The sequence below is a fragment of the Kogia breviceps genome, chromosome 6 (genome assembly GCF_026419965.1).
Source record: "Kogia breviceps isolate mKogBre1 chromosome 6, mKogBre1 haplotype 1, whole genome shotgun sequence".
In the NCBI taxonomy this organism is placed as follows: domain Eukaryota; kingdom Metazoa; phylum Chordata; class Mammalia; order Artiodactyla; family Physeteridae; genus Kogia; species Kogia breviceps.
This window is the reverse complement of record NC_081315.1, coordinates 53,099,643-53,127,260: the sequence shown is the minus strand read 5'-3', so window position 1 is coordinate 53,127,260 and position 27,618 is coordinate 53,099,643. Positions and strand designations below refer to the sequence as shown.

Below are 27,618 nucleotides of genomic sequence, written 5' to 3'. Positions count from 1 at the left end.
GATAATTATACCATAATTATGTAAGATGTTAACATTATGGAAAGTTGGTTGAAGAGTATATGGAAGTTCACTGTACTATCTTTCAAATGCTTTTATAAGTTTTAAATTATTTCCAAATAAGAAGTTAAAACATAAAAAACTTTTTATACTATCAATGAAAAAGTCTGTGCCTCTTCATCTTGATTCATCCCTCAACATAGGACTGCAATCTTAACCATCTTCAAGAAAAAGAAGAAATAAAAAAATATAAATGTAATTAGGTTTTCCTTTTGTAAAGAGTGACCATTTCATTCCAGAATACAGAAGTATTGGCTCTATAGAGCCACTTCTTCACTGTCAGAGGGTCTGCAAAGCATTGCTCCTGTGAGATGAAAATTACATATTATACAGAATCATAGGCACTTCTGAAACTTCCCTTCACAATCAAAAAAGTTTCATCTTGGTCATCATGTATCCCAGCCTGCTTATTTTCACTTTGTAATTTAAAAAGAAGATGGAAATAACAGTATATGTTTATATGTTACTTTATATTTTGCAAAGGAGTTTTAAATTTATATTTTACTTTATCTTCATCAACTGTATGAGACAGGGTAGTTATTATCAGCAGCCTTGTTTGGTGATTTCAAAGTATAGGCTCTGAGATATTCATTATGTTCTAAGGACACAGTTGTCGGTTGGTACTCTTTTCTACCTCCCTGAAACTTTCCTACACTCTCTGAAAGTGAAAGTAGAAAGTCAAATTCTCTTGTCCTTTACAGGTCAGAAAACAGGGTAATACTTATAATGTAATTAATAATAATAATAATATTAACACCCAGCCTTTATTGCATTCTTAAAATATGCTAAAGAATTTGCCAAGTATTTTCTAAAAATATAATCTCATTTAATCTTTTTTACAATTTTACAAGGGGGTTGAAGCAGACGTGGAGAGGATTGGCATCTGATTGGATGTGATGGGCAGGAGAAGAGAGAAGCATGAAGGGTTATGATGATTTAAACTTTGGTGATGTGGCATGTGGTGGGACTACTAAAAAATTAGAGGGTGCAAAAAGGGGAACATAAGGGATGATTGTTTCATTTTTGAGAGTGTTGTGTGTACTATCGACCCTATAGTATGCCTCCTATTTGGCTTCTTTAAAGCACTTAGAATAATTTGTGAAGGCCAAAAAAAATTTAAATGTGCATTTTAATATAGTGGTTCAGAGACTGAGATTTGATCAGATATGAGAATGTAAGCTCATAACTTTCAGGAGACTCTTCCAGTAGCCACTTGCTTGGCATGGTGCGCAAGCTTCCCTAAACAAGTTTCTGGAAATTGCACTGGTACAGCAATGCAATTGCTGGGGACACACTCCTTTGAAAAGCCCATCAGGATACAATTACAGTGTGTGGGGCAGACAGGGCGTGGAGGGGTTAAATGTTTGACAATTAACTATGAGAAGCTTGCTGACACAAAGTCTGATTTGAACAGAGATTAAAAAAAATACATCTACAGGTATTATCGTACGTGGGTTTTCCCTCTCTGTAACCCCACAACTACATCCCTTGGAGTGGAGGACAATGAGGAGAGACACTGCATTATTAAGCAGTCTTACATCAGCTGATCAAACACAAACAACACCCACAGGAATGTACAAAACAGTCTTTCAGGTCAGAAACAAATCCTTCAACCCACACAACTCCATGGGGCCCAAGGATTCAGTCATCCTCACCACTTATTCACACACAAGAGACCCTTCATCTCATCTGTCATAGAAATATAGAAGCATAGTTTATGCTTCTATGTTGCTTTATACTTTGTAGGAGAAAAAACAAATCTTTCCTGGAACTTATATCTTTTCCATGGCCTCTAGATTCGTTTAATCTAGGGCCCTACTCTTTCTTGTCCCAGGTTTCCAGAGCAAGTTGATTCCCCGCTGGATGGGGCTCATGAGGGGGTCTCGTCCCATGGGTGGAGCATCTACCAGCCGGTCAGACCTTCCACACTGCCAAGATGGACCACCTCTTAGCCGGTCTTGCATTTGGTATAATCCCTAAAACCACTCTCTTCCCTTTCTTTACCGACCTTTCTTCTCTACCAAATGCCTCCCTCTCCCCTGTTACCCTTGGTAGGCATTTCACAGTGATGGAGAGGGGTGAAGGATAACATACTAAATCATCTAATTGATACAAATTTTCAGGTAGGGAAAAGGAGGAAAAGAGGCTTCCAGTGATAGGAAGTTCCAACGTCACTTCTCACACAGACAGATCAACAGAGATCATTAAAGATTTCTTACTGTACAAAAATTCCTTTAAAAATCTAGGGAATTAGGTTGTATAAATTATGGTTAATCGATAAAGTAGAACACAATTTAGACATTAAAATTGTTTAAGCAAAATAATGACAAGAGAAAATACTTATGGCATAGAGTTAAATGGAAAAAGCATGTTACATAACAGTATATATTACTGCAGAATAAGCTCAACTCTGAAAAAAATACATAAAATATGCACAGAAAAACATGACTAGAAAGTATTTATCAAAGGGTGAAGGTTACTAACATATGTATGGTGGGATTTGAGTGACTAATTTTCTTTCTTATAATTTTCTGCATTAAAAATTTTTTCTATCTGCTTCTACTTTAAAAAGCAAAGTCATAATAATCAGCTGGTGACTGGCTAAAAGTCTCATTTGATAAACTGCACCAGCTCCAAAAATAGTGGATATTTTTATAGTCTTGATATAATAATGTGTTTTACTTTTAAAATGGAAACATGTATACATATTTAAAGTAAGCAGAATAACGTGTAATATTTTGGAGTCTAGCATACACATATACAAATATACTCACACACCCCCCATATCAGAGTCTTGTTCAGTTTTTCTTTATTCATGATGAAAGGGGACCATTAACATTTAATTTTTGAGAATTCCAGATATATTGTATTTTTAATGAATAATCACTTCCTATTTGATATATGGTGACATGAGGCACCATGTGGGGTTGTTCCTAAATTAACAGAATCAGCAACCAAGCCCCAGTTAAGAACAGGGGTGAGTATCCACACTCCTAGTTTTGGGGGTGAGTATCCACATTCTTAGTTTCGGGGGTGAGTATCCACATCAGGTATTGGGATCGGCCACTTCGTTGAGCATCATACACCTTTTGATTTTTCATAGATCTTACCCCTGCCAGAGATACTGTGGAATGGGTTAGGAGTAAAGATAAGGAATGGAATCCTGGTTTCAGTAACGATAAAGTCATTTGGACTGATTCTTCCTGCTCAAGACAAGTAAAAACTGAATGATACACAAAAATTTTAAAACCAAAGAGTTAGTCAGATAGTGTAGAATTACTAGGCTAAGATCCAGGAGGGGATGGAAATCTAGAGAGGAGAGTCCAGCATTTAGGGCCATTTTTGCACTGATTCTAGTTGCCGACCTAGAAGAGTTTGTTTAAGAGTCTGGCCAGCCTGAAGGGACAGCAGTCAGAGTCCAGGGCCCACCAACGGTGGGAACCCTGGAAAGTTACACCTGCGGTTGATTAGCGACCACTAGGGGTGAAACACAAGTAAGTCAACCGCCTTCGAGGGACTGCTGCCTGCCTTTCTCTTATTTGGAGGGCCCAGAAAAATCTCAGACTCTAAAACTGGATTAGGATGATCCAGGTTATTATTTCTCTGGGCTCCTGGCAGAAACAAACAAAAGTACTCTCTGGCACTAGTTGTTTCTACAAAAATTTTTAGCAACAAAGTTTGACATATTATCAAAGATAACCTGACTCAATAGGAGGCAAGATCCTATGGGAAGAATAAGAAAAACAGAAAATAGGAAGCAACGGATGGGGAATCAAGATAATTAGAATTATACCTTGCTTTGAAAAAACTAAGACTATATTCAAAGAGATAAAAACAAGCCTTGAAAACTTTGACAGGCAACAGGAAACTATGTAATACGGTGTAGCCGATTTCAAAAAGAGCCAAATAGAAATTCTGGAACTGAAAATGTCAATAAACAAAATTAAGAGGACTAATGGATGGGTTTAGCAGCATGTTAGATACAGTTGGAAAAAGAACTCATGAATTCATAGGTCCAAAGGTTAGAATGTAGGGTGAAAGTAAACATCCTTAGCAATATATATTGACATCCAGGAGGTTGAATTCAAAATATTGAGGATGCAATCTACAACATGAGTCTGTCCACAACACCAGTGGAATCCACCTGGAATGGTAGTGGTGGGGCAGTGTGTTTATCTGCACAGAAAGTGATCTCATATGTGCTATCTTCCTTCTATGATTTCTAGTCTATGACTTCTCAATTATATTCTCAGTTACATAGGGACACTGAAATAAAGTGGCAGGATCTTTGGGTCCTAAAAATATTTGATAGATTCTATAAGAGACATAAGTATAATACTTGTTGAGATGTTCTTATATGTAATGTCTTCTTGCAGTTTAAAGGAAGTTTAATTCAAATTAGCTGTTCTTTTAAATTTTATTCTGAAGTGAATAATTGTTGCAATTATTTGTCCTACGTGTTGGTCTAAAATCTGTCATGACCCATTTTGTATTGGGTATATGGTAACCTGTTTTAGTTTAACAAATTTAAAGTTTTAACTATATTAATAATTAAAAGTTAAGTTGTGTTTGCTTAGTCCCCTTGAGTTTCTTGAATGTGGCTTCTTACATCTTATATCTTACATCTGCCGGTCAGGTCTGCCAATATTTTACTGGGAGGATGGACCTGCATTTTTATGGCCCTTTAGTGTGACTTCATTTCCTGGCCTGCAGAGGCCTTCTTACCCAAGGAATACTTAGACAGTTGAAGGAGTTATAGAATTTTGTTTCCTCCTTTCCATGTCACTCCCATGGTATTATAAGGCATCAGTCACTTATATATTGATAATTTGCTCATACACTCTCTGATTTTCCTTAAATGTTGTCCCTAATCACCCTTCCTCCTGAATACTTGAGTTCTTACTTGGATTTTTGTATAGCTATCATATTTGAGACTTAATTTGTTTTTAGAAGTACCTTGTCCCCCAGAAGGGGCTATTGCTGCTTTTTCTTTGACACTAGCTGGTTCATTACACTTGTAGTTTTTCTTTCTCAGGGTGACTAGGGGGTGATATTTTCTATCTCTCAGTCATCATTTCTAGCAAACCATATCAGTTTGCAAACATTGTGGGCTAATATTTTAAAATACTAACCAGTAATTTTTTGGGTATATTTTTAAAAATTAATAGACTTTAAAAAAATCAGTTTTAGGTTTACAGAAAATTTGAGCAGAAAGTACAGAGAGTTCCCTTTTATCCCCTTTTCGTCTCCTGCACAGTTAATCTTATTGTTAACAGCTTGCATTAGTGTGGTACGTTTGTCACAATTGATGATCCAACAATGACACTTTTTTTTTTTTTTTTTCCGTTACACGGACCTCTCACTGTTGTGGCCTCTCTCGTTGTGGAGCACAGGCTCCGAACGCGCAGGCTCAGCGGCCATGGCTCACGGGCCCAGCCACTCTGCGGCATGTGGAATCCTCCTGGACCGGGGCACGAACCCATGTCCCCTGCATCGGCAGGCAGACTCTCAACCACTGTGCCACCAAGGAAGCCCATGACACATTTTTATTAACTAAATCCCGTAGTTTACATTAGGGTTCACTCTTTATGTTGTATATTATGTGGGTTTTACAAATGTGTAATGATGTGTACATACCATCTCAGTATCATACACAATAGTTTCATTGCCCTAAAAATCCTCTGTGCTTCACCTGTTCATCCCTCCCTTCTCCCAAAACTCTGGCAGCCACTGATCATTTTACTGTCTCCAGTTTTGCCTTTTCCAAAATGTCATCCAGCTGGAATCATACAGTGTATATCAGGCAGATTGGCTTCTTTTGCTTAGTAATATACATTTAAGATTACTTCATTACTTTCTGTGGCTTGATAGCAGAATAATATTCCACTGTATATTGTACCACAGTTTGTTTATCCATTGAGCTATTGAAAGACATCTTGTTTGCTTCCAAGTTTGTCAATTATGAGTAAAGTTGCTATAAACATTTTTATGCAGATTCTTGTGTAACGTAAGTTTTCAACTCATTTGGGTAAATACTAAGGAGTGCAATCCTGGATTACGTGGCTAAGAGTATTTTAAGTTTTGTAAGAAACTGCCAAACTGTCTTCCAAAGTAGCTGTACCATTTTGCATTTCTACCAGCAATGGATGAGTGTTCCTGTTGCTCCACATCCTTACCTGTGTTTGGTTTTACTGGTGTGTGAATTTTAACCTTTCTAATAGGTATTCAGTTGTATCTCATTGTTTTTGAATTTACAATTTCATGCTGACATATGATGTTGAGCATTTTTTCCCTATATTCCAAATAATTGCCATCTGTATGGGTTTTTTGGGTGTCTGTTCAGATTTCTTGCCCATTCAAAAATATTGGGTTGCTTGTTTTCTTATTGTTGAATTTTATGAGTTCTTTGTATATTTTGGATACCAGTCCTTTATCAGATATATGTTTTGCTAAGATTTTCTCCCAGTTATGGCTTTCTTTTTATTCTCTTACCCCTATCTTTGGCAGAGCAGAAAAATTTAACTTTTAATGAAAGTCTAACTTACCATTTTTTCTTTCACAGAGAGTATTTTTGATATTGTATCTAAAGAGTCATCTCCAAATCTAAGGTCATGTAGATATTCTTTCTGTATATTCTAGGGATCTTTATTTTTGCATTTTACATTTAGGTCTATGAGCCATTTTGAGTTAATTTTTGTGAAAGGTGAAAGGTCAATGTCTAGATTCTTTTCTTTCTTTTCATCTGACAATGATTTTATATTATCATTTTATGATCTGGTCTTTTCTCTAACACTATTGATTAAATTTGATTTTTATTTTTGGTAATTTAGAAAAGTTTCTTTCAACTTTATAACTTGTTATGCAAACCCATGTTCAAACCCCATCTCCACCAAATGCTAGCTCCTGAGTGACCTTGGAAATGTTACTTATACCAAGCTTTAGATTTTCCTGTTGTTAAAATAGGAGTGTTACTTTTAACCGTGTAGCTCTTCCATTATATTTAGACATACACTGTCCAGTATGGTAACCACTAGCCAAATGTGGCTATTAAGCACTTGAAATGTGGCTAGTAGTTTAAATTGAGATGCAAATTGAAACACACTTCTAGTTCCAAAGATTTAGTAACCAAAAAAGAAAAAAAAGACAATTTATTTATTTATTTATTTTTGGCTGCATTGGGTCTTTGTTGCTGTGGGCTTTCTCTAGTTGTGGTGAGTGGGGGCTACTCTTTGTTGCGGTGCACGGGCTTCTCATTGCTGTGGCTTCTCTTGTTGCAGAGCACAGGCTCTAGGCATGCAGGCTTCAGTAGTTGTAGCATGCAGGCTCAGTAGTTGTGGTACACAGGCTTAGTTGCTCCGCGGCATGTGGGATCTTCCCAGACCAGGGCTTGAACCCATGTCCCATGCATTGGCAGGCGGATTCTTGGCCTCTGCACCATGAGGGAAGCCCCAAGATCATTAATTTTTTGTATTATATGTATGTTAGGGTATAATATATTGGGTTAAGTAAAATATATTATTAAAATTAACTTCACCTACTTCTTTTCACCTTTTCATGTGACTACTAGAAAATTTTAAATTACATATGTGATTCATGTTATATTTCTATTGGACGGCATTTTTCTCTAAACTTTGGTATCCATGACCTTACCAAGAATAAATTAGAGTTCAATTTTCCAAAAATATTTTGCACTTCTTACATAGAATGCTCTCAGTATATATTATTTCCCTTTGCTTTGTACTCCAAGCAGAACTTGTCACCTAGAACATGGGAGGTGTTATTATGAACTTTTTGCTTTCTAATACGGACATAAATAGGGTTATTGCAAAAATAACACAAAAAACAGAGGAAGAAAGGGCAAATACAACCGGGTAAAAGTGGTGAGGCAGAGACAGATTAATTATAAAGCCAATAAAGTTTAAGTTTAAGCTGCAGGGACTTTCACTCACACAGGCTCCTTGCGGAGCCCTGAAGTATGTGTTTGTGGGGTCTTATGTTTGTAGCTCTTGAAAATGTAAGATATTTTAATCACAACCAGTGAAGACATCTGTTTCTCTCCATGTTGATTTTTCTTTCATCATACTTTGTGTCAGTGGCATTGGGGTTATCACAGGCATTTTCGAGATCTGCCTCAGAAAGGTTGAATTGGGGAGATATTGAATTTGGGTTTAGTGGGCTATATGTATGTGGCTTGTGAATAAGTTGCCACTTTAGAAATGGCTCCAGGAATAATCCTACCCCCTACTGTCTCAATGTGCCAAGTGTTGGGACACCAAAGTGAAAGGCGAAAGTTGGCATTGCCACATGGACTTGTCTTGTGGTGCTTGGCAACAGAAGTGTGAGTAATGAAAGAGAAAAAATGTCTGTAATGTTTGAAGCCAGAAACTAGTCTGTGTAAAATTCTACCAATCAGACCGTAAAATTGGAAGCAGAGGTTTCAGTTTTCACTAATGCCTCCTTTAAAGGGAAGATCTTTTCTGCCAGGAATATATTTGATATTGCAGCACATACAATTATACATTTACTATAGCTTTTTTCCTTTTTGGTGGAAATTGAATAAATTTGATTTTATCAGAGTTACTGTGTGTGTAGGGCACAGACTAGTAGTACAATAAGCAATGAGAAGAGAATGTCTGTGTGTAAAGTCACACACATGTGGTAGATCACTATGCTATTTTCAATATATAACCAGGGAGAGGATTCAAAAATATGAATGTAACATCATTCAAAGTTATTCTCAAAATTTGGTGAGGATTCTTGGTGGTCCCTGAGATTCTTTTGATAGGTCAGTGAGATAAAACTATTTTTATAATAATATAAAGATTGCATTTTCCTTTGTCATTCTCATTCTATGAAGAATATACAGTAGAATTTTCCAGCAACTACATATGTGATATTGTGACAGATGAAGATTGAATGCAGAAGCAGATAAGAGAATCCTAACATCTTCTATTAAGTCAGACATGAGAGTTCAAAGATAAAACCATTCTTCTCACTAAATTTTGTTAATTAAATTGAGCATTCTCATCAAATTTTAAAAGTTATTTTTAATTTAAAAAGGATGCTATTTGTATTGACATGTAATTTATGTGTTATTGATATTTTAAAATGAATTAATAACTAAACATTTAATGTTTTGTAGTTTTAATTTCTACCATCAAAAATGTTTCCAATGATCAAATTCCTGTTCCAGTAGGTCCTCATTTAATTTCATTGAAAGCTAAGAACAAGAAACTACCTGAGTTGTAAAAGGCCATTGTCATTCTCAACACCAGCTCCAGTATTTGAAATTCTTTGTTTTGTGTCCTGGAGGTTTTCTATGACATAACACTTTTCCACAGTGAGATCAGTGATAGATGAGACATAGGTCTTTCTTCTGTAATGTGAGAAAAGAGTGACTATGAAAGAAGAGGAAGAAAAGTAGTACATGTTCTCAGGCAGATCTATCTTAGGAAAGTCCATATGTGGGATGTAAGTGTGGAAACTGAGCCCTTAAATCCATCTGTTTGCCTTTAGCCTTGGGAATTTTTCAGGTTCCCCCAAGTGTAGCATACCCAGGAAGACACCTGATCTCGATGGTTTAGTTGGCAATTATATACCTACACTAATAATTAAAGTATATTGAGGAGGACCAGGGAGAAGATGTGGGGCTCGAAGGACAGGTAATTTTTATTGGTTTGAAGGATATTGAAAGTAAACAAAATGAATTTCTACAGTGGTTTGGAGTTTACAGAGCACTTTCATGTATTACCTGTTTTGATCATCTTGTTAAACTTGTGGGGTATCTATAATAGGTCTTTGCCGCCATTTTACAGATAAGAAAAATGAGGCTCAGAGAGAATTTTTCTGATAGAGGGTTACCTAGGAAATCTTTTGATTAGCACTTTTAATTAGTATCACATGGCATTAATGGCAAAGTATTTTTGGAAAATTAAATCCTAATTTACTCTTGTTTGGCTATAAAATCCTTAACAATTCATAATATGTTATTCAGCTCTGCAAATCTCAAACACTGTGGCTAATAAATCTTTAACCACTAGTAAAATTTTAACCATCTGAAAAATATAACATGGAATATATTGTGTGGGTATATATTTAGGTTTTTTCCATACTGATGGGGCTGACTCAAATATAATGAGGAATGTTATTAAACCTATTCATATCTTACCTATGTGGGACCTCTACTGTAGTTTATAGTAATCCCTCCCACTCCCTCCCACTCTGAGTGAACTGCAGTGGTCTGGGTTATAAATTTAAATCAGATTAAATTCTACCTTTTAGTTGTGCAGAGCAAGAGTCTCACCTTTAGTGGATAATTTTAAAATTTATATTTTATTTATTTATTTTTAAATTGAAGTATAATTAATTTAAAATGTTGTGTTAGTTTCATGTGTATAAATGTGATTCATTTATATATATATGTGTGTATATATACATTCTTTTTCAGATTCTTTTCCACTATAGGTTATTACAAGATATTGAGTATAGTTCCCTGTGCTATATTGTAGGTCCTTGTTGTTTATTTTATATACAGTAGTGTATATATATTAATTCCACACTCCTAATCTATCTACCCCCCATTATCCCCTTTGTTAACCATAAGTTTGTATTCTTTGTTTGTGAGCCTATTTCTGTTTTGTAAATAAGTTCATTTGTATCATTTTTTAAGATTCCACATATAGGTGATATCATATGATATTTGTCTTCCTCTGACTTACTTCACTTCATATGATAATCTCTAGGTCCATCCATGTTGCTGCAAATAGCATTATTTCATTCTTTTTTATGGCTGAGTAGTATTCCACTGTATATATATACCACATCTTCTTTACCCATTCATCTGTTGATGTACATTTGGGTTGTTTCCATGTCTTGGCTATTGTAAATATTACTGCAATGAATGTTGGGGTACATGTATCTTTTCAGATTATGGTTTTCTCTGGATATATGCCCAGGATTGGGATTGCTGTATCATATGGTAGTTCTATTTTTAGATTTTTAAGGAACCTCCATACTGTCCATTATAGTGATTATACCAATTCACCTCCCATCAACAGTGTAGGAGGGTTCCCTTTTCTCCACACCCTCTCCAGCATTTATTGTTTGTAGACTTTTTGATGATGGCCATTCTGACCAGTGTGAGGTGACACCTCATTATAGTTTTGATTTGCATTTCTCTAAAAATTAGCAATGTTGAGCATCTTTTCATGTGCTTTTTGGCCATCTGCATGTCTTCTTTGGACAAATGTCTATTTAGATCTTTTGCCCATTTTTTTGATTGGGTTGTTTGTTTTTTTGATATAGAGCTGCATGAGCTGTTTGAATATTTTGGAGATTAACCCCTTGTGGGTTGCTTCATTTGCAAATATTTTCTCTCATTCTGTGGGTTTTCTTTTCATTTTGTTTATGGTTTCCTTTGTACAAAAGCTTTGAAGTTTAATTAGGTCTCATTTGTTTATTTTTGTTTTTATTTTCATTATTCTAGGAACTGGATCTAAAAAGATATTGCTGCAATTTATGTCAATGAGTGTTCTGCCTATGTTTTCCTCTAAGAGTTTTATAGTATCCAGTCTTACATTTAGGTCTTTAATCCATCTATTTTGTGTTTATTTTTGTATACGGTTTTAGAGAATGTTCTAATTTCATTCTTTTACATGTAGCTGTCCAGTTTTCCCAGCACCACTTATTGAAGGACTTGTCTTTCTCCATTGTATATTCTTACCTCTTTTGTCATAGATTAATTGACCACAGGTTCATGGGTTGATTTCTGGGCTTTCTATCCTGTTCCACTGACCTGTATGTCTGTTTTTATGCCAGTACCATACTGTTTTGATTACTGTAGCTTTGTAGTATAGTCTGAAGCCAGGGACCGTGATTCCTCGAGCTCTTTAGCAGGTATTTTATCAATTGCATTTCTTACTCAGACATACCAAATTAAAGATTAAATGCCATAATCACTAGCTCTGTGTATAAGCAACTTGAGGACAGACAATATGAATTATAATTCTTGACTTCCACTGCATATTTTAGATGCACATGTAATTTGCTTTTAATTTGCATATTGAAAATTAAATTTGTGGCTCTTATGGGATAGAGTAGGTCATAAGGTGGTTGTGAGGAAATTAGAACTGTTCTTACACAGCTGGATGTCCACTCCCATGACTGCAGCATTTTCTGCTTCCAAAGAAAGTCTAGACCAAGAGTATCATCTAAGTCTCCTGAGGTAATGGAGTTTCTGAAATTGTCCAACTTTTTTTCACCCCCCAAAAAGGAAAAGAGTCAGTTTCAAAATACATTTTAATATACATATCTTCTGGGTCTAAGGTGGCATAATGTTATATTTTAAAGATAAATTTATCCATTTCATTAGTATTCTTTTTCAGAAGTCAGTATTCCCCAGGAAGTGTATATCTTCTGAAATTTCAAGAAAAATTTTTAGGTAAACCAAGAATTAATTTCTTCTGATGCTCTCCAGTATGTCTCAGTCTATTCCATAATATGATCAATGAAAAAGATTCTTATGTATCACCACATTTGAGGTGGCTTAGTTGAAAAAAATTGAGACAGCTTACTAAATCCCTGGAAGAAAAAAAAGACACTTTTTAAATGTAGGTAAAGGCATATTGAATTCAAACATTTTTTACTTGAGATCAAAATTTCTTTTTTTGGAGCAAGATTATCAATAGCAAATCATTCTTTTGTCCATTTGGATATTTGGAACATGTGGGTCTGGACATCCTCACAGGTTAAGTGATATCTCTGTCTGTTGGTGCTAGAAGAGCTGATTTTTTTTTTTTTTTTTTTTTTTTTTTTTTTGCGGTATGCGGGCCTCTCACTGCTGTGGCCTCTCCCGTTGCGGAGCACAGGCTCTGGACGAGCAGGCCTAGCAGCCATGGCTCACGGGCTTAGTTGCTCCGCGGCATGTGGGATCTTCCCGGACCAGGGCACGAACCCGTGTCCCCTGCATCGGCAGGCGGATTCTCAACCATTGCGCCACCAGGGAAGCCCGGAAGAGCTGATTTTTGCAACATTTCTTAAGTCCCATCTGAGGGGAGTGGCACATGGGTTCATGTACTGCACCAACTCTAGTCTATTGCTAGTGGCAGCTTGCAACCTTCTGAAGCCTCAGAACCTTCCTTATGTTAGGAAGGTTCTGAGGCTCATCCATGCTTAGTGAGTGGAAAAGAGTATCTTGATTGATTAACTGTGTCCTGTGTGTGTTTGAAGGGTGTGTGGGGGGATGGGAAATGGAGAACACTGTCTGTTTCCAAATATTTCCAGCTCTGACCTAACATGGAAAGTAAATTATGCCAGCAATTAAATGTCTTCTTTCTGGATAGATCCAATAGGGTTGGTAGCCCAGTAAAAATACTCCCTCACATTGCTGGAATCAAATGTGAGTGAGTAAGGGGGCTCCCTGATATTATTGGGATCTGTATTTGTCAAGCCAAGACAAAGAACTCCTCTCTCACTCTGCGGATGAGAAACTAGGCAGTGAGAACTCCTCTCTCACTCACGGCCTTGGGACACTTTCCTGGCTTGGAGAACTTACCTTTTGGTGACCCTGTGGTGGTTTCCTCAGTGGTGTGTGTGCCCGTTTGTATGCCTGCAGGGGTGGTCTCTGCAAAGTCATCATCTGTGCCACTGGTAGTTGGGAAGGGGCCCTCTGGGGTTCCCTGGATGGCAGGATTTGCTCCTGCTTGTCCTGCAGGAAGGATTCCATTCTGGACATCTGGAGTAGCCTGATTGGTGGGCAGGATGGCTCCGGGAAACAAGGGATGGAAGATAAATCCTGTTAAGATTTGGGGGTTGCTGGCTTGAATGAGATAAGGAAATAGAAAACAAAGTCAAAGGAACACATTTAAAAGCTGGTCAACCAGCTTTTTCTTCCTTGAGGGCAGCAAGTTTGGGTAGGATTTACAGATGGAGAGGATAGAGTCAGAAAAAACAGTAAAGATCGAGCGTTCCTCAGAGGAAATGCCTCCCTCTCCCAAGCCAAGCCTGATGCTGGTTTCATTACTGGGATTCCTTGCTGTGCTCCATTTTCCTCAGAAAGGGAAAGCCAGAATCAAGCTAGTCACAGGAAGAGGAATAATGCATCATTTGTTCATATCAGGTGTATCTGGAGGTAGAACTAAGGCAGAAAATCCATACAATTACAGGGGGCTGCATTTCTGTTATTGACCTAAACTATAGTCTCTCATTTGCCCAAATTTTTTTAGAGTAATTTAAGAGACTAAAAATTAATGGAAAAATTAGTTCAACTAGATTAATCAATTCTTATCTCATGGTTTTCACCCCTTCAAGTTTCTTTTGATGTATTTTTCAAAGGCATTGGAATATTCAGTCAGAAATGTTTCTTTTGGCAATTCAGCCACTGGTGTATTCCTTGAGGTTATTCAGTGGATCTTCTCTCTTTTGGACAGTCAGTGATTTGCACAATGGTAATGAATGTTTTTGCTACTTACACTTGTTGTTGTTTTTCCCCTGGGAATAAATTACTGTGAAAAGTTCTTCCTAAGAAGTAATAATTTGAAATCAGCTGGTTTTGGAGAGAGTTCAGGCAAGAACCAGTTCTCTGGGACCTTTCAGTTCTGACAGCATTCTCACAGAATAAAAAGCATTGAGAACTCAAAATTAAGATACAGGTCCGTTTCTTTGAGTGTGGATCTCAATTGTTAGTTTGCATAAGCACCATCTGGAAGGCAGAAATATGCATTTTTAACCAGCGCTCCAAGTTGTCCTGGTTTGATGGTCCAGGACTGATGTTTGGAAAACACTGTCTTAGATTTATGAGGTACTGAAACCAGATTTAGACTTGTGCTGAATGGGAGATAGGAGTAGAGTACAGAAATTTTCAAATTGGGAGTTGGGACTCTCATACTTTTGAAATAAAGAAGGTGGCTTCTCTGGTGGCACAGTGGTTAAGAACCTGCCTGCCAATTCAGGGGATACAGGTTCAAGCTCTGGTCCAGGAAGATCCCACATGCTGAGGAGAAACTAAGCCCGTGCACCACAACTACTGAGCTTGCGCTCTAGAGTCCGCAAGCCACAACTACTGAGCCCACGTGCCACAACTACTGAAGCCTGTGTACCTAGAGCCCATGCTCTGCAACAAGAGAAGCCACTGCAATGAGAAGCCCACGCACTGCAACGAAGAGTAGCCCCCACTCACCATAACTAGAGAAAGCCCGTGCAGCGACGAAGACCCAATGCAGCTAAATAAATAAATAAATAAATAAATAAAATAAAGAAGGTGAGTGGTACCCATCATTAAAAAATAAGGCAAAAATAATAGACTATAAATTACCAGTGCACTCTATATAGTAAGGGTAAATATTGGTTCATAAAACGTGTGTGTGTGCATTAGTTACATAAAAAATATAGCTGTTACTGTGAGTTTCACCAAAAAAAGAAAAAAAAAGAAAAAGAAAACCATTTTTCTATCCACTGGTATAGTGGATAGAAAAATGGTTTTCAATCTGGATTTACTTTTTTTTTTGACCTTCGGACCTAATTTGCTTAAGCTTTCCAAGCCTCAGTTTCTTTTTATATAAAGTTGGGTTAAAAGTCTCTACTTTGTAATCTGGTGAGGATTAAAGGCAACACATATAAAAAAATCTACTAAGGTTCCTGTTCTATAGAATCGGGTCTATAACTGGTTGATATGGGTGTTCATGTATCAGTGCTGGCAAAACAGCCCCGTTACTTGATTTTATTTATGGACAGTCTAGCAAATCTCTACCTTTTTCATAATAGATTATTTCCTTGGAATTCTTTTTTACATACTCTACCTTTTTCATAATCTCTACCTTTTTCAAACTGTCTTCCCAGATATTGCCTCAACTCTTTACTTCAGTTTCATGTTCCATACCATATTAATTCAAATAATTATAATAATTCAAATCATAATAATTCAAATAATTTTTCTCTGAAAATGACTTATGGGGAAATGCATAGAAATGCCTAGTAATGGTACTATGAGTTTTATTTAGGTTCAGCCCTCTAGTTATTCATACGTATAGAGAAGAGTTCATTCATCACCATTAGATGCTAGAAGAATAATACTTTTTCTATAAACTTTAAGCATCTAAGTAAAAAAATTAATCCTTCCTGCACTAAATAGAAATATGTATATTATTCTAAATCTGCATGCATTTCAGTAACTTACAATCCTACATTTTAATCAATACAAAGTTTAAAACTATGCATTGCCTTTCTGGATAGAACTGAATCTGACATCAATATGTGGAAAACAAAAGCTAAGTCAAATTAATGAGGACAAGTAGCTGGAGAAGGATGATGAAATCCCCAGCTAGACAAAAGATAACCTAATGTGAGGACCTATAAAAGTGTTCAGTTTATGATAGTATGCACCAGATTTAGGGGTTGTGGTCAAAAGTGGCTATATGAGGATAGAAAGCAGCATAGTGGTAGCAGTGAAAGGAATTTGAAATACTAGTAATTAATTTTTTTTTTTACCAATTCCTCTGAGCTTAGGATAACACCCTAAAAAGAAAATAACACAAGTTATTAGACAGATTTTTAATATATTTGAGGCAAGGTTTATATATATATGTATATATATATACATATTTAAATAAAATAACTTAAATACTTAAAATAGTTATAAATATTATAAAGAGATATGTGTTTATTTTCAACAATAATTTAAACTGTCTTTGTGATTTGTATCACAAAACTCAAGTCAGCACATGACATTGAACTACTAACATTTATTATTTGAGTGATGGGAGGTCTTCTGCATTTCAGAAGTTACATATTTTCTATAATTAGGTAATAGATGCACATGAAGGGAGACTTGAAAGATGCAGAAAGCAATAAAAAAAAATCCCATCATGCAGAATGTGATATTTTTTCTTGCAGATGTTTTTCAAACATTTCTTTTTTACATACTAGAAGTCATGTAATTTTTACAATTTGTGTCTTACCTTTTCTTTTAATACTTTCCAGCAATCATTTAACCACATTACCAACAAATTTTAATAAATATAATTTTGAATGGTCACAAAGTATTTGCTTTTATGTTGTACAGTTTACGTAATAATTTTCCTTTTGTTTAAATGTAGGTTGCACCTAATATTCTTCTCTAGTATAAAATTATTTTGATGAATTTATTTGTAAATAAACCTTTGCTGTATTTCAGATTATTTCCTTGGAATGTGGAATTAAGAGTTAATATGAATTTTATACTTGATTCTGCTTTTAGAAATAAAAACTGCCCTCTGATGTTCATATTTGATCTTGGGTCTTGGTAATTTTATCGGTGATCTCAAGAATTACCTTTCACAAAGGAAAATAGAGAGAGAGGAAAATGTGTCATTTTTAGGGAAAGATATATAGTTAATAAATAAATTTGAGATAAATATCCCCCAAATCATTAATTATTAAAGGATTGACTGGTTGCTTCATCTGTGACATTTACTAACTGTGTGATTGTAAATAAATAACTAACTGTAAGTATTGCCAGTTATCTTCACATTAGAAATAAAAATATTGTCTATAAAAGATTGTTCTGAAGATTAGATGAGATAGTACATAATAAATAAAAAGTACTAGAACAGTACCTGGCACATAGTAAGTGTTCAATAATTATTTTTGTTATTATCAGTGTCCATACAGTGCAAAGTAAATAGGAAACTTGGCAACTATCTGGTGAATTGAGATAGGATGAAATATTTCACACTAAGATGATTTAAAATAAAAATCATATTACAAAGTAATCTTACCTGGGCTCCAAGGTGTGCTACAATAACTGGTAACACCTGAAAAAAGAGTGAAAGATGTAGGAAAAATATACTAAAAGGTAAGTTCTGGTAGATATCAATATTGAGACTTTTTAAAAGTGTACAATATTTACTGAATAGGTATTTGTTTAATGTATCATCTATGATCATATATATTGACTCATAGAGCAGGATGGGAATTGGAACTCATCCAATTTGTAAAAAGAAGAAGATTAGACCCAGAGATTTAGAAATCAGTCCAAAGCAGCACATTTAAAAGGTAGAAGTTAGTAAATTGGATGAACAAAAAATAACTTTGATCTCAAGCTATCCCCAAACTTAAAATTATTCTAAGCAATCATGTTGATAAAATCCATGTGTTTCTTTTATATGGCATCTCAGAAGATACATGAAAACATGTAATGGATATTTTAAAATATCAAGATTTCTTAAAGCATGTGTACTTAGTCTCATAATGGTTGCCTGGATATTTTGCTATTAAAATAGAACACTGGAAGGAAATTTTGGTTGATATTGTTCAAGAACGCTCATCCTAACAGAGTTCTTAGAGCTAAGTGAGAAATACCACACTGATCACTGATAACTACGTACATGTTATGGATTTGTAGTTGGAAAGTTCTGGGTGAGGTGTTGGTGTGCTCTAGCACTCTAAGAACTAATCATGGGGTTTGTCAGAAAGAACTAGGGTTTTAAGGTTTATTTTTATTTCTATAGAAACTCATATAGAGTGTCACAAAAGTTATCAAAATGGGACTTTTAATATGCCAGACCTAAAAGATTTGAAAGTCTTATAAAAAGACTCTTAACTTATTATTTCTCAAGAAGTTTGTACAGTAACACCCATAATGCCAAGAGGTAAAAAGTACACACATTTAAGAAAAAGCCTTACTCTCTGTCAGATCCCTGGCTACTGACCAAAAAAGCAACTCATCTTCAGGGTGGCAATGGAAAAGTGGATTGAAGGGAAGGGACACAGGATTTGGGAGAAAACGAAATTGAAATTTCTTCTTTAAAGGTAAATTGGAAGGAACAGAAAGATACAAAAGGAAACCACAGATGTCTAAGTAAAAACTGTATTGTAAGAATTAAGTAATGTAGCACCAATGTAACAAGGAGAAAAAGTGTTAGTTTTTGATAGAGAAATTGTTTGAAATAATAACAGCTAACTTAGTTTTTGATAGAGAAATTGTTTGAAATAATAACAGCTAACACGTATTGAATGAGTACCATGTATAGGCACTGTTCTAAATGTTTTATGTAGATTTACTCATTTAATCCTAACAGCTCTAGTGGTAGATTCCAATTAATCTCTATTCTATATGATGAAGAAAGTGAGTCACATAGGGTTAGGTAACTTGGCCACATAGGTAGTAAGTGGAGAGCTGGGATTTGACCAGAAGTTTTGAGGTTCTAGAGTTCACTCTTAGCCACTCTGGCCTGCCTTAGATAAATGAATGCTGTGGGCAGCTGCCCAGGTTTCTGGCAGGGACATAAGGTCCTCTGCATAGGGAGAGACAGGGTTGGAGGGACTGGGACTGCACAGGAGAAGGCATGTGTGGGGACCCTTGGTGGTGGCATAGCCTAGAGACATCAAAGAATCCCCACAGAGAACGAGGATTGATTTATATTATTGCATGTTGGGGAGTGTGCAATGTCGAACTGTCCCTACTGAATCTTCAGTAACATCTACAGTGCCCACTTATGCCTTTGGCTCTGGTGGATATATTCTTTGGTGGATATGAAGATGTACTAAGCCTGACTTCCAGGTTAGAGCAGGCCAGCAATTGAAACTGAACCTGGGCAACTGGCAGATGGATTACACCAGGGTCATGTAGTAAAGAGATTCTCATTCTATTTGCTACTCTCTCTAGTCTTTTTCTGAGGATCACTTTTATTATTAAAATATAAATAAGCAGCAAATACTTTGAGTGAAGGCTCTAACATATCTGTAAGAAATAAGTAATGACTGATAGACAAGTATAAACATCAATATTAAAAAAAGAAATGTAAAAATTAGTTATGTTACAGATTTTTACAAATATGAATAAATGAAGCAGTATAGAGTTTCTTGTGTTGTTATTTTGGACAAAAGGCACAGAAAAAAGTATTAGTTGCATATGATATAGAATTTCAATTGAACAGCTTAAAATAATTTTGTCAATTAAACTCAGCTTTGATTATAATTACTAATTAATATAAGCTTGCTACTGTAAGTTGGATGTGTCCATAGTGGTAGGAAGATGGTTAAGGTATAGTCGTGCTTCATTATTTGGGAATGTGTATTAAAAGTCTTACAGTTTTGGGCTTCCCTGGTGGTGCAGTGGTTTAGAGTCCACCTGCCGATGCAGGGGACACGGGTTCGTGCCCCGGTCTGGGAAGATCCCACATGCCAAGGAGCAGCTGGGCCCGTGAGCCATGGCCGGTGAGCCTGCGCGTCCAGAGTCTTACAGTTTAGAATATCTTTGGACCCACAAATTCTATTCCTAAGAACTGGTCTTAGAGAAATAATCACTGAAATGCTCAAAGACTTAGTCAAAGGATGTTCACTGTAGAATTGTTTATAGAAGCAAAAATTTTGGAAAAAAACCAATTTTTGCAATATGATGGAATACGGGCAATCATTAAAAACAATGTTATAAGTGAATATTCAAAATATATGAAAGACTATTCAAAATGTATTAAGTGAAAAAATTAGATTATAGAACATCAGATATAGTAAGAACATATTGTCTTTAAAAAGTATACTTATATGCATAGAAAAAAGAGTGGAAAGACATAACCTAGAATGCTGACAGTGTTTAATTCTGGCTGGTAGGCTTATGGGTGAATTTTATTTTTTTCTTTCTGCTTATCTGTGTTTTCTAAATTCTCTATAGTTAACATATACTATGCATGTAATAATCAAGAAAGCATCTACAAAAAATTAGACCATTATGTGGGAATGATAGGGGCTGAGGTCATGTGTTAGGGAGAATTAGTTAGCAATAACCAATTTAGTCATAAAGGGATCATTGTATTTTTCTCCAGAGTCATTAAACTATTTAGAGAAGTTCCAAGAAGACAAAATTTGGGCTTTGCAGTTAAAATGCAAACACTTCTGAAAGAGGTGATGTCCTAAGTATGTCATTTATATCTTCACGTGAGGGTTTTTTTGTTTTGTTTTGTTTTTCCGGTACGCGGGCCTCTCACTGTTGTGGCCTCTCTCGTTGCGGAGCACAGGCTTCGGACACGCAGGCTCAGCGGCCATGGCTCACGGGCCCAGCTGCTCCGCGGCATGTGGGATCTTCCCGGACCGGGGCACGAACCCATGTCCCCTGCATCGGCAGGCAGACTCTCAACCACGGCGCCACCAGGGAAGCCCATGTGAGGGTTTTTTTGGGGGGATTTTCCTGAAAGCAAATAATGATGGCAGGAGAGAAGGAATTAGAGAATCCTTGGGGACTCGAGAGGAGGCATGAAAAAAGCACACAAAAAGGATAGATTAGATTTACTGGAAATAAACTTTATCCATCTCTTATTTTTTCTTTGGAATGATTTTGGTCACCCAGAAAGTCTTCAGTAGAACCAGAGCAAGCTGGAGAAGAATCCTGATACCTCTCAATCCCCCCCGTTTATTCTTTACTTCTCGATCTTCCCCAACTCTTCACATTTCCTGTTACCTATTACAAATGTATTCTAGAGACGTTATGGGGCAGCATGCTGTTTTCTGGGTGTGTTCTCATGGGATTTCAGCAAGAACCAAATTGCCAAAGGCTGCTTTAAGTTTAGTAGGACATCCCTCTGCAAATTATCAGGGTAGAACTTTAAAGAACCTTGAAAACATTCTTTCCTCCCCTTTAGGTCTTCACCTGAGGGAAAATGCTCCCCATTGTTAAACTTAGTAGGTCTTTGAACTCACTTGTGGTTGCACCTGCTGCTGTATCTTCAATCCCCCCAGGGTCAATGGGAGGGTCTGGCTACCAGGTGCCATCCCTGCAGCAGGATTTAGCTGTAGGGCAACGAGGAAGATTTTCATTGTGTTGTTTCAGTTCGAACATCCAGGACCTGAATTTGTATTTACTAAATGTAAAAGGAAGGATTTGCTATGCAAATGTATAGTACACTACATTGCATTTGGAATTAGATAAATAAATGAAGTTCAAAAACTTGTTTAGTCTACTAGTACAACCATCAAGTCCAGGACTAATTTTCTCATATTAAGTTTTTCTTTGGCATTTAACCCACTCTCCTGAGGATTACTTAAGTGAGTCTATATTTGCCTTCCCTTTTTGGCTGTAACAGCAAGGGTTCCTGGAATTTTTCTGATGATTTTCTTATGAAGGACTGAGTTCCTTCATAGGTATCCCCATGAAAATTGTGAGGGTCAGAATAAAGTATCTCGTCTGAATATGGTCTAGTACTATATTTAAATCTGACCAGTGGAAAAAAATCCATTTTAAGCAGGAAAGAAACATTATTTTATCCCCCAAACAGATTAAACTACACAGATAGTCTATGAAAAGAATGTAGATCTTTCTACCCCTTCTTGTTTGCTCTTGTTTTTGTGGCGATGATAGCAGTCATAGTGTTTGTGTGGGTATGTGGATGTTGTATGGGCCATGAGGAAGATGTGTCAGAGGATGGGGAGGGGAGCTCGGAGGGCAGGTGAGAAGAACTAAAGAAGTAAAGACTTAAGAATTAGATTAATTCCTTTAGAGATTCTCTTGCTAAGAAAATGTTCTAATGATGTATTGAATAGCATTCAACTCTCTTTGACTTTCCTCTGTCACTACAATGAATATGTGTGCATGTGTACATTTATGGATACACACACACATACCCTCCACATTAGGTATTATTTTTATTTAACAATGGATATTAAAATGATAAAAAGAGTACTTACCAGTTGCAGGTCTGACCCTAGTGTGAGCATCTGTGTCAATGGAATTAGACTTAAAGAAGGGAAGACCTGCAGGGCATTGAAATTGATGTGTGAGACAAGAGGTTGTCTGGTTTTACAATGCTGTCAGTGGAGGATATCCTCAAGTAACGTATACTTCAGTCACAGGTGGATTTACCACGAAGGTAAAGCTTCAGGGCCTCTCACTAGCATTGTCCCCTTCCGTGGCCCTAGGAGGCACCCTAGCAATGTGTCAAGTTTAAGGTAGTTATCAGCTTAAAAATGTGTAACTTATTCTTATTTCTTATCTCATTATAAATTATTCACTTTAGTAACTAATTTTACATATCTAACTTTGTATTATTTTTCAAAGAAGGTCACCAAAGCTTCAGGTTCCTTAAGGAGGGAGGTTGGCTACTGACATGAGTATTGTATAATGTCCATAGACCAAAAAGAGAACTTTAGACTGGTATTATTGTACTATTTCACAAAGTCTAGACATAGGTAAGGAGAGGTCCTTTTGAACAGAGGAAGGGTGAGAAGAAGGGGGTGGGTAGCCAGGAGACCATGCTGGTTTTGTTGTTGTTTTGGGGTTTTTTTGTGGTACGCGGGCCTCTCACTGCTGTGGTCTCTCCTCTTGCGGAGCACAGACTCCGGACGCGCAGGCTCAGCGGCCATGGCTCATGGGCCCAGCCGCTCCGCGGCATGTGGCATCTTCCCAAACTGGGGCACGAACCTGTGTCCCCTGCATCGGCAGGCGGACTCTCAACCACTGCACCACCAGGGAAGCCTGACCATGCAGTTTTCAAATGTACTTAAATATGTTTCAAAGACAGATTTTACAGTAACACATCAGCTCATCAGCAACAATGAAATTTAAGAAAACCACGAGGAAATCTGCAATTATTTTTATAGATTACTTTTTAATCCCTGCTAGTTCTGGCAAATACCATACATGATTAAGTCACAGTACTTCAAGGGCATAGATGACCAAGGTTTTTCAATAGGTATAGCTGTTGCTTTTCAGAGTTTACTAGATTTGGTTGCTAAACCAAATGATTATTCAGTCAAAAGGAAAAAGAATGAAGATGTGTTGCTTTTCCTGCTCAAAGTTTTGAAATAAAATATGATTCTGGTTTTTATTTTCCCCCAAATAAAGCTTTTCTCTCTGTTGCTTAGTCATGAGACTTTGGATGAATCTTGATTTTAAATCCACTAGTCTTAACATGTTTCCTCTGCTGGTCTCTAAATGTTCCCTATTGTAGAACTCTTACCTGATTTGGCTTTTGTTGGTTTAGCAGTGTTGCCTGATCTGGAACCAGCTTTGTTGGAGGAAGTACCAAAGAAGGGTTGAGCTGCATCTGTGATAACAAATTTTTGCAGAAGCAGGGATGTGTTTGAGGTTTTACATATATTTATTTCCAGGAGGTAACAAGTTGACCCAAGTGCAAAAACACCTGTCTTTAGCCTCTGTGTGTTTTGGAGCAGTTTTAACTCCGTGGAACATTTTGTGCATGACAGGAGATGGAATTGTGGAGCAGAAAAGTGCCAGACCAGGAGGGGTGCTGTGAGTAGGGACAGAGGGTGAGGTAGGGCACATGGATTTCTGGTGGTAGTTCCTAGGTTCCCATTTCTTTTCTGAAAGTGCTTTCCTCCTTTTCCAGGACATGAAATATATAGTCTACACCTTAGCTCTATACACATTTGCTTTTTCCCAAAGCTTGAAGGTAAGCTGCCATGATTTCTACTGCATTTTCACAAAGCTTCCTAATTTTACCTCGTGCCTGACAAGTCACTTCCTGTAATGGAAATTCTGTCCCCTTCCTGGCCAGGGTATTTTCCTAGTGTACTAAGAATAACTGAATTTCAGGGGTAAAAATCTCCTTGAATCCATATGATCTAGTTGTATTGTTTTATAGATGAGGGAAGTGAGAAGCAGTGTCACCTGCCAAGGTGATATTTTGAGTTGCAGAGCCTGTACTAGGATCCCTGCAAGCGCTTTTAGTCTTGAAGAAATGAATCCTTCTATTTGTTTTTCTTTGTACTCCATCTGCATTCATGTGGAAGCTCTCTGGACAGGTTGACTCCGGTTGGCATTTGCTCCTGGCTGCATCCCCAAGGGCAGTGTGCTGTGGGCCCCCCAGCACTGCATTAACCCTCGGGTCACTTGGATATATCCTGGAGCTACCAATGACTCTTGATTTCTGTCGCTGCCAGCACGACCGAGGGCTCGAATTCAGGCGGCAAGGGGATGAGGAAAAAGTTTAAGAGGAAAGAGTGAGGACGGGAGGGACACCAGGAGCCATTGCAAACAAGTGTCAATTTTATTGTTTATATGCACAGCTTTTATAAAATGCAGTTACAGGGAGCTCAGGGAGTTAAAGCATACTAGGTTCTGTTTAAGATTAGGTTAGTTTCTTTCTCGTGGGAACAGTTTGTCCTTCATCCTGCTAGCTTCTTGATAACAATATTTCTACCGTCTGTGTTTGCACCCAAAGTTTCTGCTATGACTGGGCATATTGTTCTTGACCTTGTGATAAACATTAGCAAAAAGGGGGGTTTTCATCTGTCCATAATGAGCTTCACTTGCACCTGTCATGCACTGATCACCTCGGGGGGAAACGTGGGTTGGAGAAGTCCCAAGAGCGTTGGCTCAACCTTACTGAGGCATGCATGAATGCCTGCCTCTATTTTGGGAGTCTGTGTTCAATTGGTCATTTTCCTCCAGGCCAAATACCCCTAACGGGCATGGCGCGCTCCACAGATTTCACTTTGGTCTTTTCTCTCAGTTGTAAGAGGTAAGATTGGCACTATCTGTCCTTAGGGGTCCCTTTAAGCCTTAAGATTATGTAAGTATAAATTCTGCAAATGTGTTTTCATCCACTATGATCCACTGTCAGCATGGCAGTCAGAGGGGTCCTTTGAAAACAACAGTCTGGTGTGTTCACGTCTTTGTTCAATCTGTGTCTTGACTTCTGTTTTCAGCCAGGGACAATACAATGGCCTAAAATACCCTCAGGACCTGGACCCCCAGTGCCTCTCTGACCTTCCATCCTACCTCATTTTCTGTTGTTCACTCTCGTACTGCTATATAGGCTTCTTGATGTCTCTGGGACACTCAAGGCCAATTCTTGCCTCAGAGCCTCATCTCCACCTGTTCCCTCCGTCTGGAATGCTTTTTTCCCCCGTCGTTGGCTCACTTCCTCACCAGCTTCACCTTGTTGCTTGAGCTCATCTTCTTTTTGAGGCCTAGCCTGACTACTCTTCTGAATATGCAACCTGTCGCATCTCCAGTGTGTACCCTATTCCCAAACTTTTGATTTACTGAAAACAATAAGTGTTCAATTCATTTTATATACCTTTATGATAATTCAATAAATTCATGTACAAATAATTTTTAAAAACCTTTTCTATGTGTCCTGAGTTTTCTTTGATAAATACCAATACTATACCTAATAGACATTTTAATGTTACTTCCCACATTCCCTGCACCACTGTTTCTAACTGCACTCCCAATATGCATTAACCTGCACAGTACTCCTCAGTCCACTTTGAATGATAGCTGTGCTCCAGAAAGTTTTATTTGTCTTGAGTCTTTACAAATGTTATGGTAATTTAAATTCACTAGAGACACCTTATTTAGAAGAAACTTTTGGCAAACTTGTTTGGTGAAGCGCAAAATCCATGTTTTAAAAGAATTTAACTCCCTAATTTACCTTGTTTAAACATCACATTTTTGTAGACAACTTCTTTAAAGGACAAATGTATATTTGCAATGAAATAAGAAGGAGGTTGGTTATTCATGTTTTGTTCCATCCCCTCCCCCCCAATATCACCTTGTTCAGGTCCTTCATAGAACTAATCATTGTTATAATTTAACATTAAAAATATTTTTTAGTATATATAGCCTTTGTAAACACCATGAAGGATCATGCCTTTTTTCTTACCATTGTATCTTCAGCAACTAGCACAATATATGGTATGCAGAGAGTTTTCAATAAATATTTGCTAATTGTATGGATGAGTAAAGAAGTGTTAAGTGAGCTTGAGGCCTAACTGAGAATGGTTTCTTTTTGTTCTGCTAATTCATAGTAAATATTAAAAAAATTTTTCTCATTGTCCACAATGAAGCATCTCAAACAAAGGGAAATTCACTTAGACACCCAAACCACCCATATTATGTCTATAAAATATTGAACGACAGTTGGAATACATGTTTGAATACTAGTGCTCTTTTTTATTCAAAAAACTGTTATATATGAACATGTTTCGTGATGAAATGTTCTAACTAAAAAATATTGACTGCTTTCTAATATTCCCACTGCATGATTTGGTAGACCTTTTAGAGTTTATACAATCTAGATGTTTCGTGCTTCCAATTAGAAAAATCAGAATGTTTTAGTTTACACCTTTGGTCATGAGAAAATAATTAGTTGACAAGAAAATCTTAACTTCTTTTTGGAAGTAGAATCATTATCCACTTTGAGCAGACATAATCTAAAGCATTCCTTTTTCTCCTAATTTCTACCCTATTTCTCTGCCAAAATAATCAAAATTAATTTATTATTCAAAATAAATCAAATAATCAATAATTTATTATTCAAAAATAAGTCAAAATAATAATAAAAATTAATTTATTGTAAAATTAATCCACTCAATCCATGATAGATTGGATGTATTTTAACAATGTAAGTACATTGAAATATGCAGTAATACTTCATTAGTTTATCATCTTTCAACTTTGAAAATAAAAACAGAAAACTAAAGAAATGGGTCACGGTGCAGTTTTAGCAGAGGGCAAGGAGAGAGAGGGGTGCAGCTAAGGCTGGTTGGTTCATAAAATATACATTTTGCACTTACTGGTAATGACAGAGTTGATCCTAGAAGACAAAACAGTAGAATCGTAGTCTTCAT

The 27,618-nt window shown here is 36.8% G+C and overlaps 1 protein-coding gene across 1 annotated transcript; it reads right to left on the bottom strand.

Moving 5' to 3' along the window:
• Positions 1–572: 572 nt before the first annotated feature.
• AMTN (amelotin) lies at positions 573–27,618 on the bottom strand. The gene is made up of 9 exons (XM_059066108.1): positions 27,565–27,618; positions 23,979–24,065; positions 22,708–22,773; positions 21,724–21,813; positions 17,808–17,843; positions 16,540–16,566; positions 16,229–16,232; positions 13,610–13,873; positions 573–715 (listed from the first exon to the last, which is right to left on the bottom strand). The coding sequence occupies exons 1-9, from the start codon at positions 27,616–27,618 to the stop codon at positions 573–575; spliced, it is 771 nt and encodes a 256-aa protein (XP_058922091.1).

What these genes read in the sequence shown, in the direction of transcription:
- AMTN (XM_059066108.1), bottom strand. Translation starts at nt 27,618, where the DNA reads ATGAAGACTACGATTCTACTGTTTTGTCTTCTAGGATCAACTCTGTCA. An exon ending in AGCAGCAGGTGCAACCACAA is followed by an intron (nt 17,844 to 21,723) that starts GTGAGTTCAAAG and finishes CTCTTTTTTCAG; the next exon opens with GTGTTACCAGTTATTGTAGC. An exon ending in CACCACAGGGTCACCAAAAG is followed by an intron (nt 716 to 13,609) that starts GTAAGTTCTCCA and finishes TTTCACTTTCAG; the next exon opens with AGAGTGTAGGAAAGTTTCAG.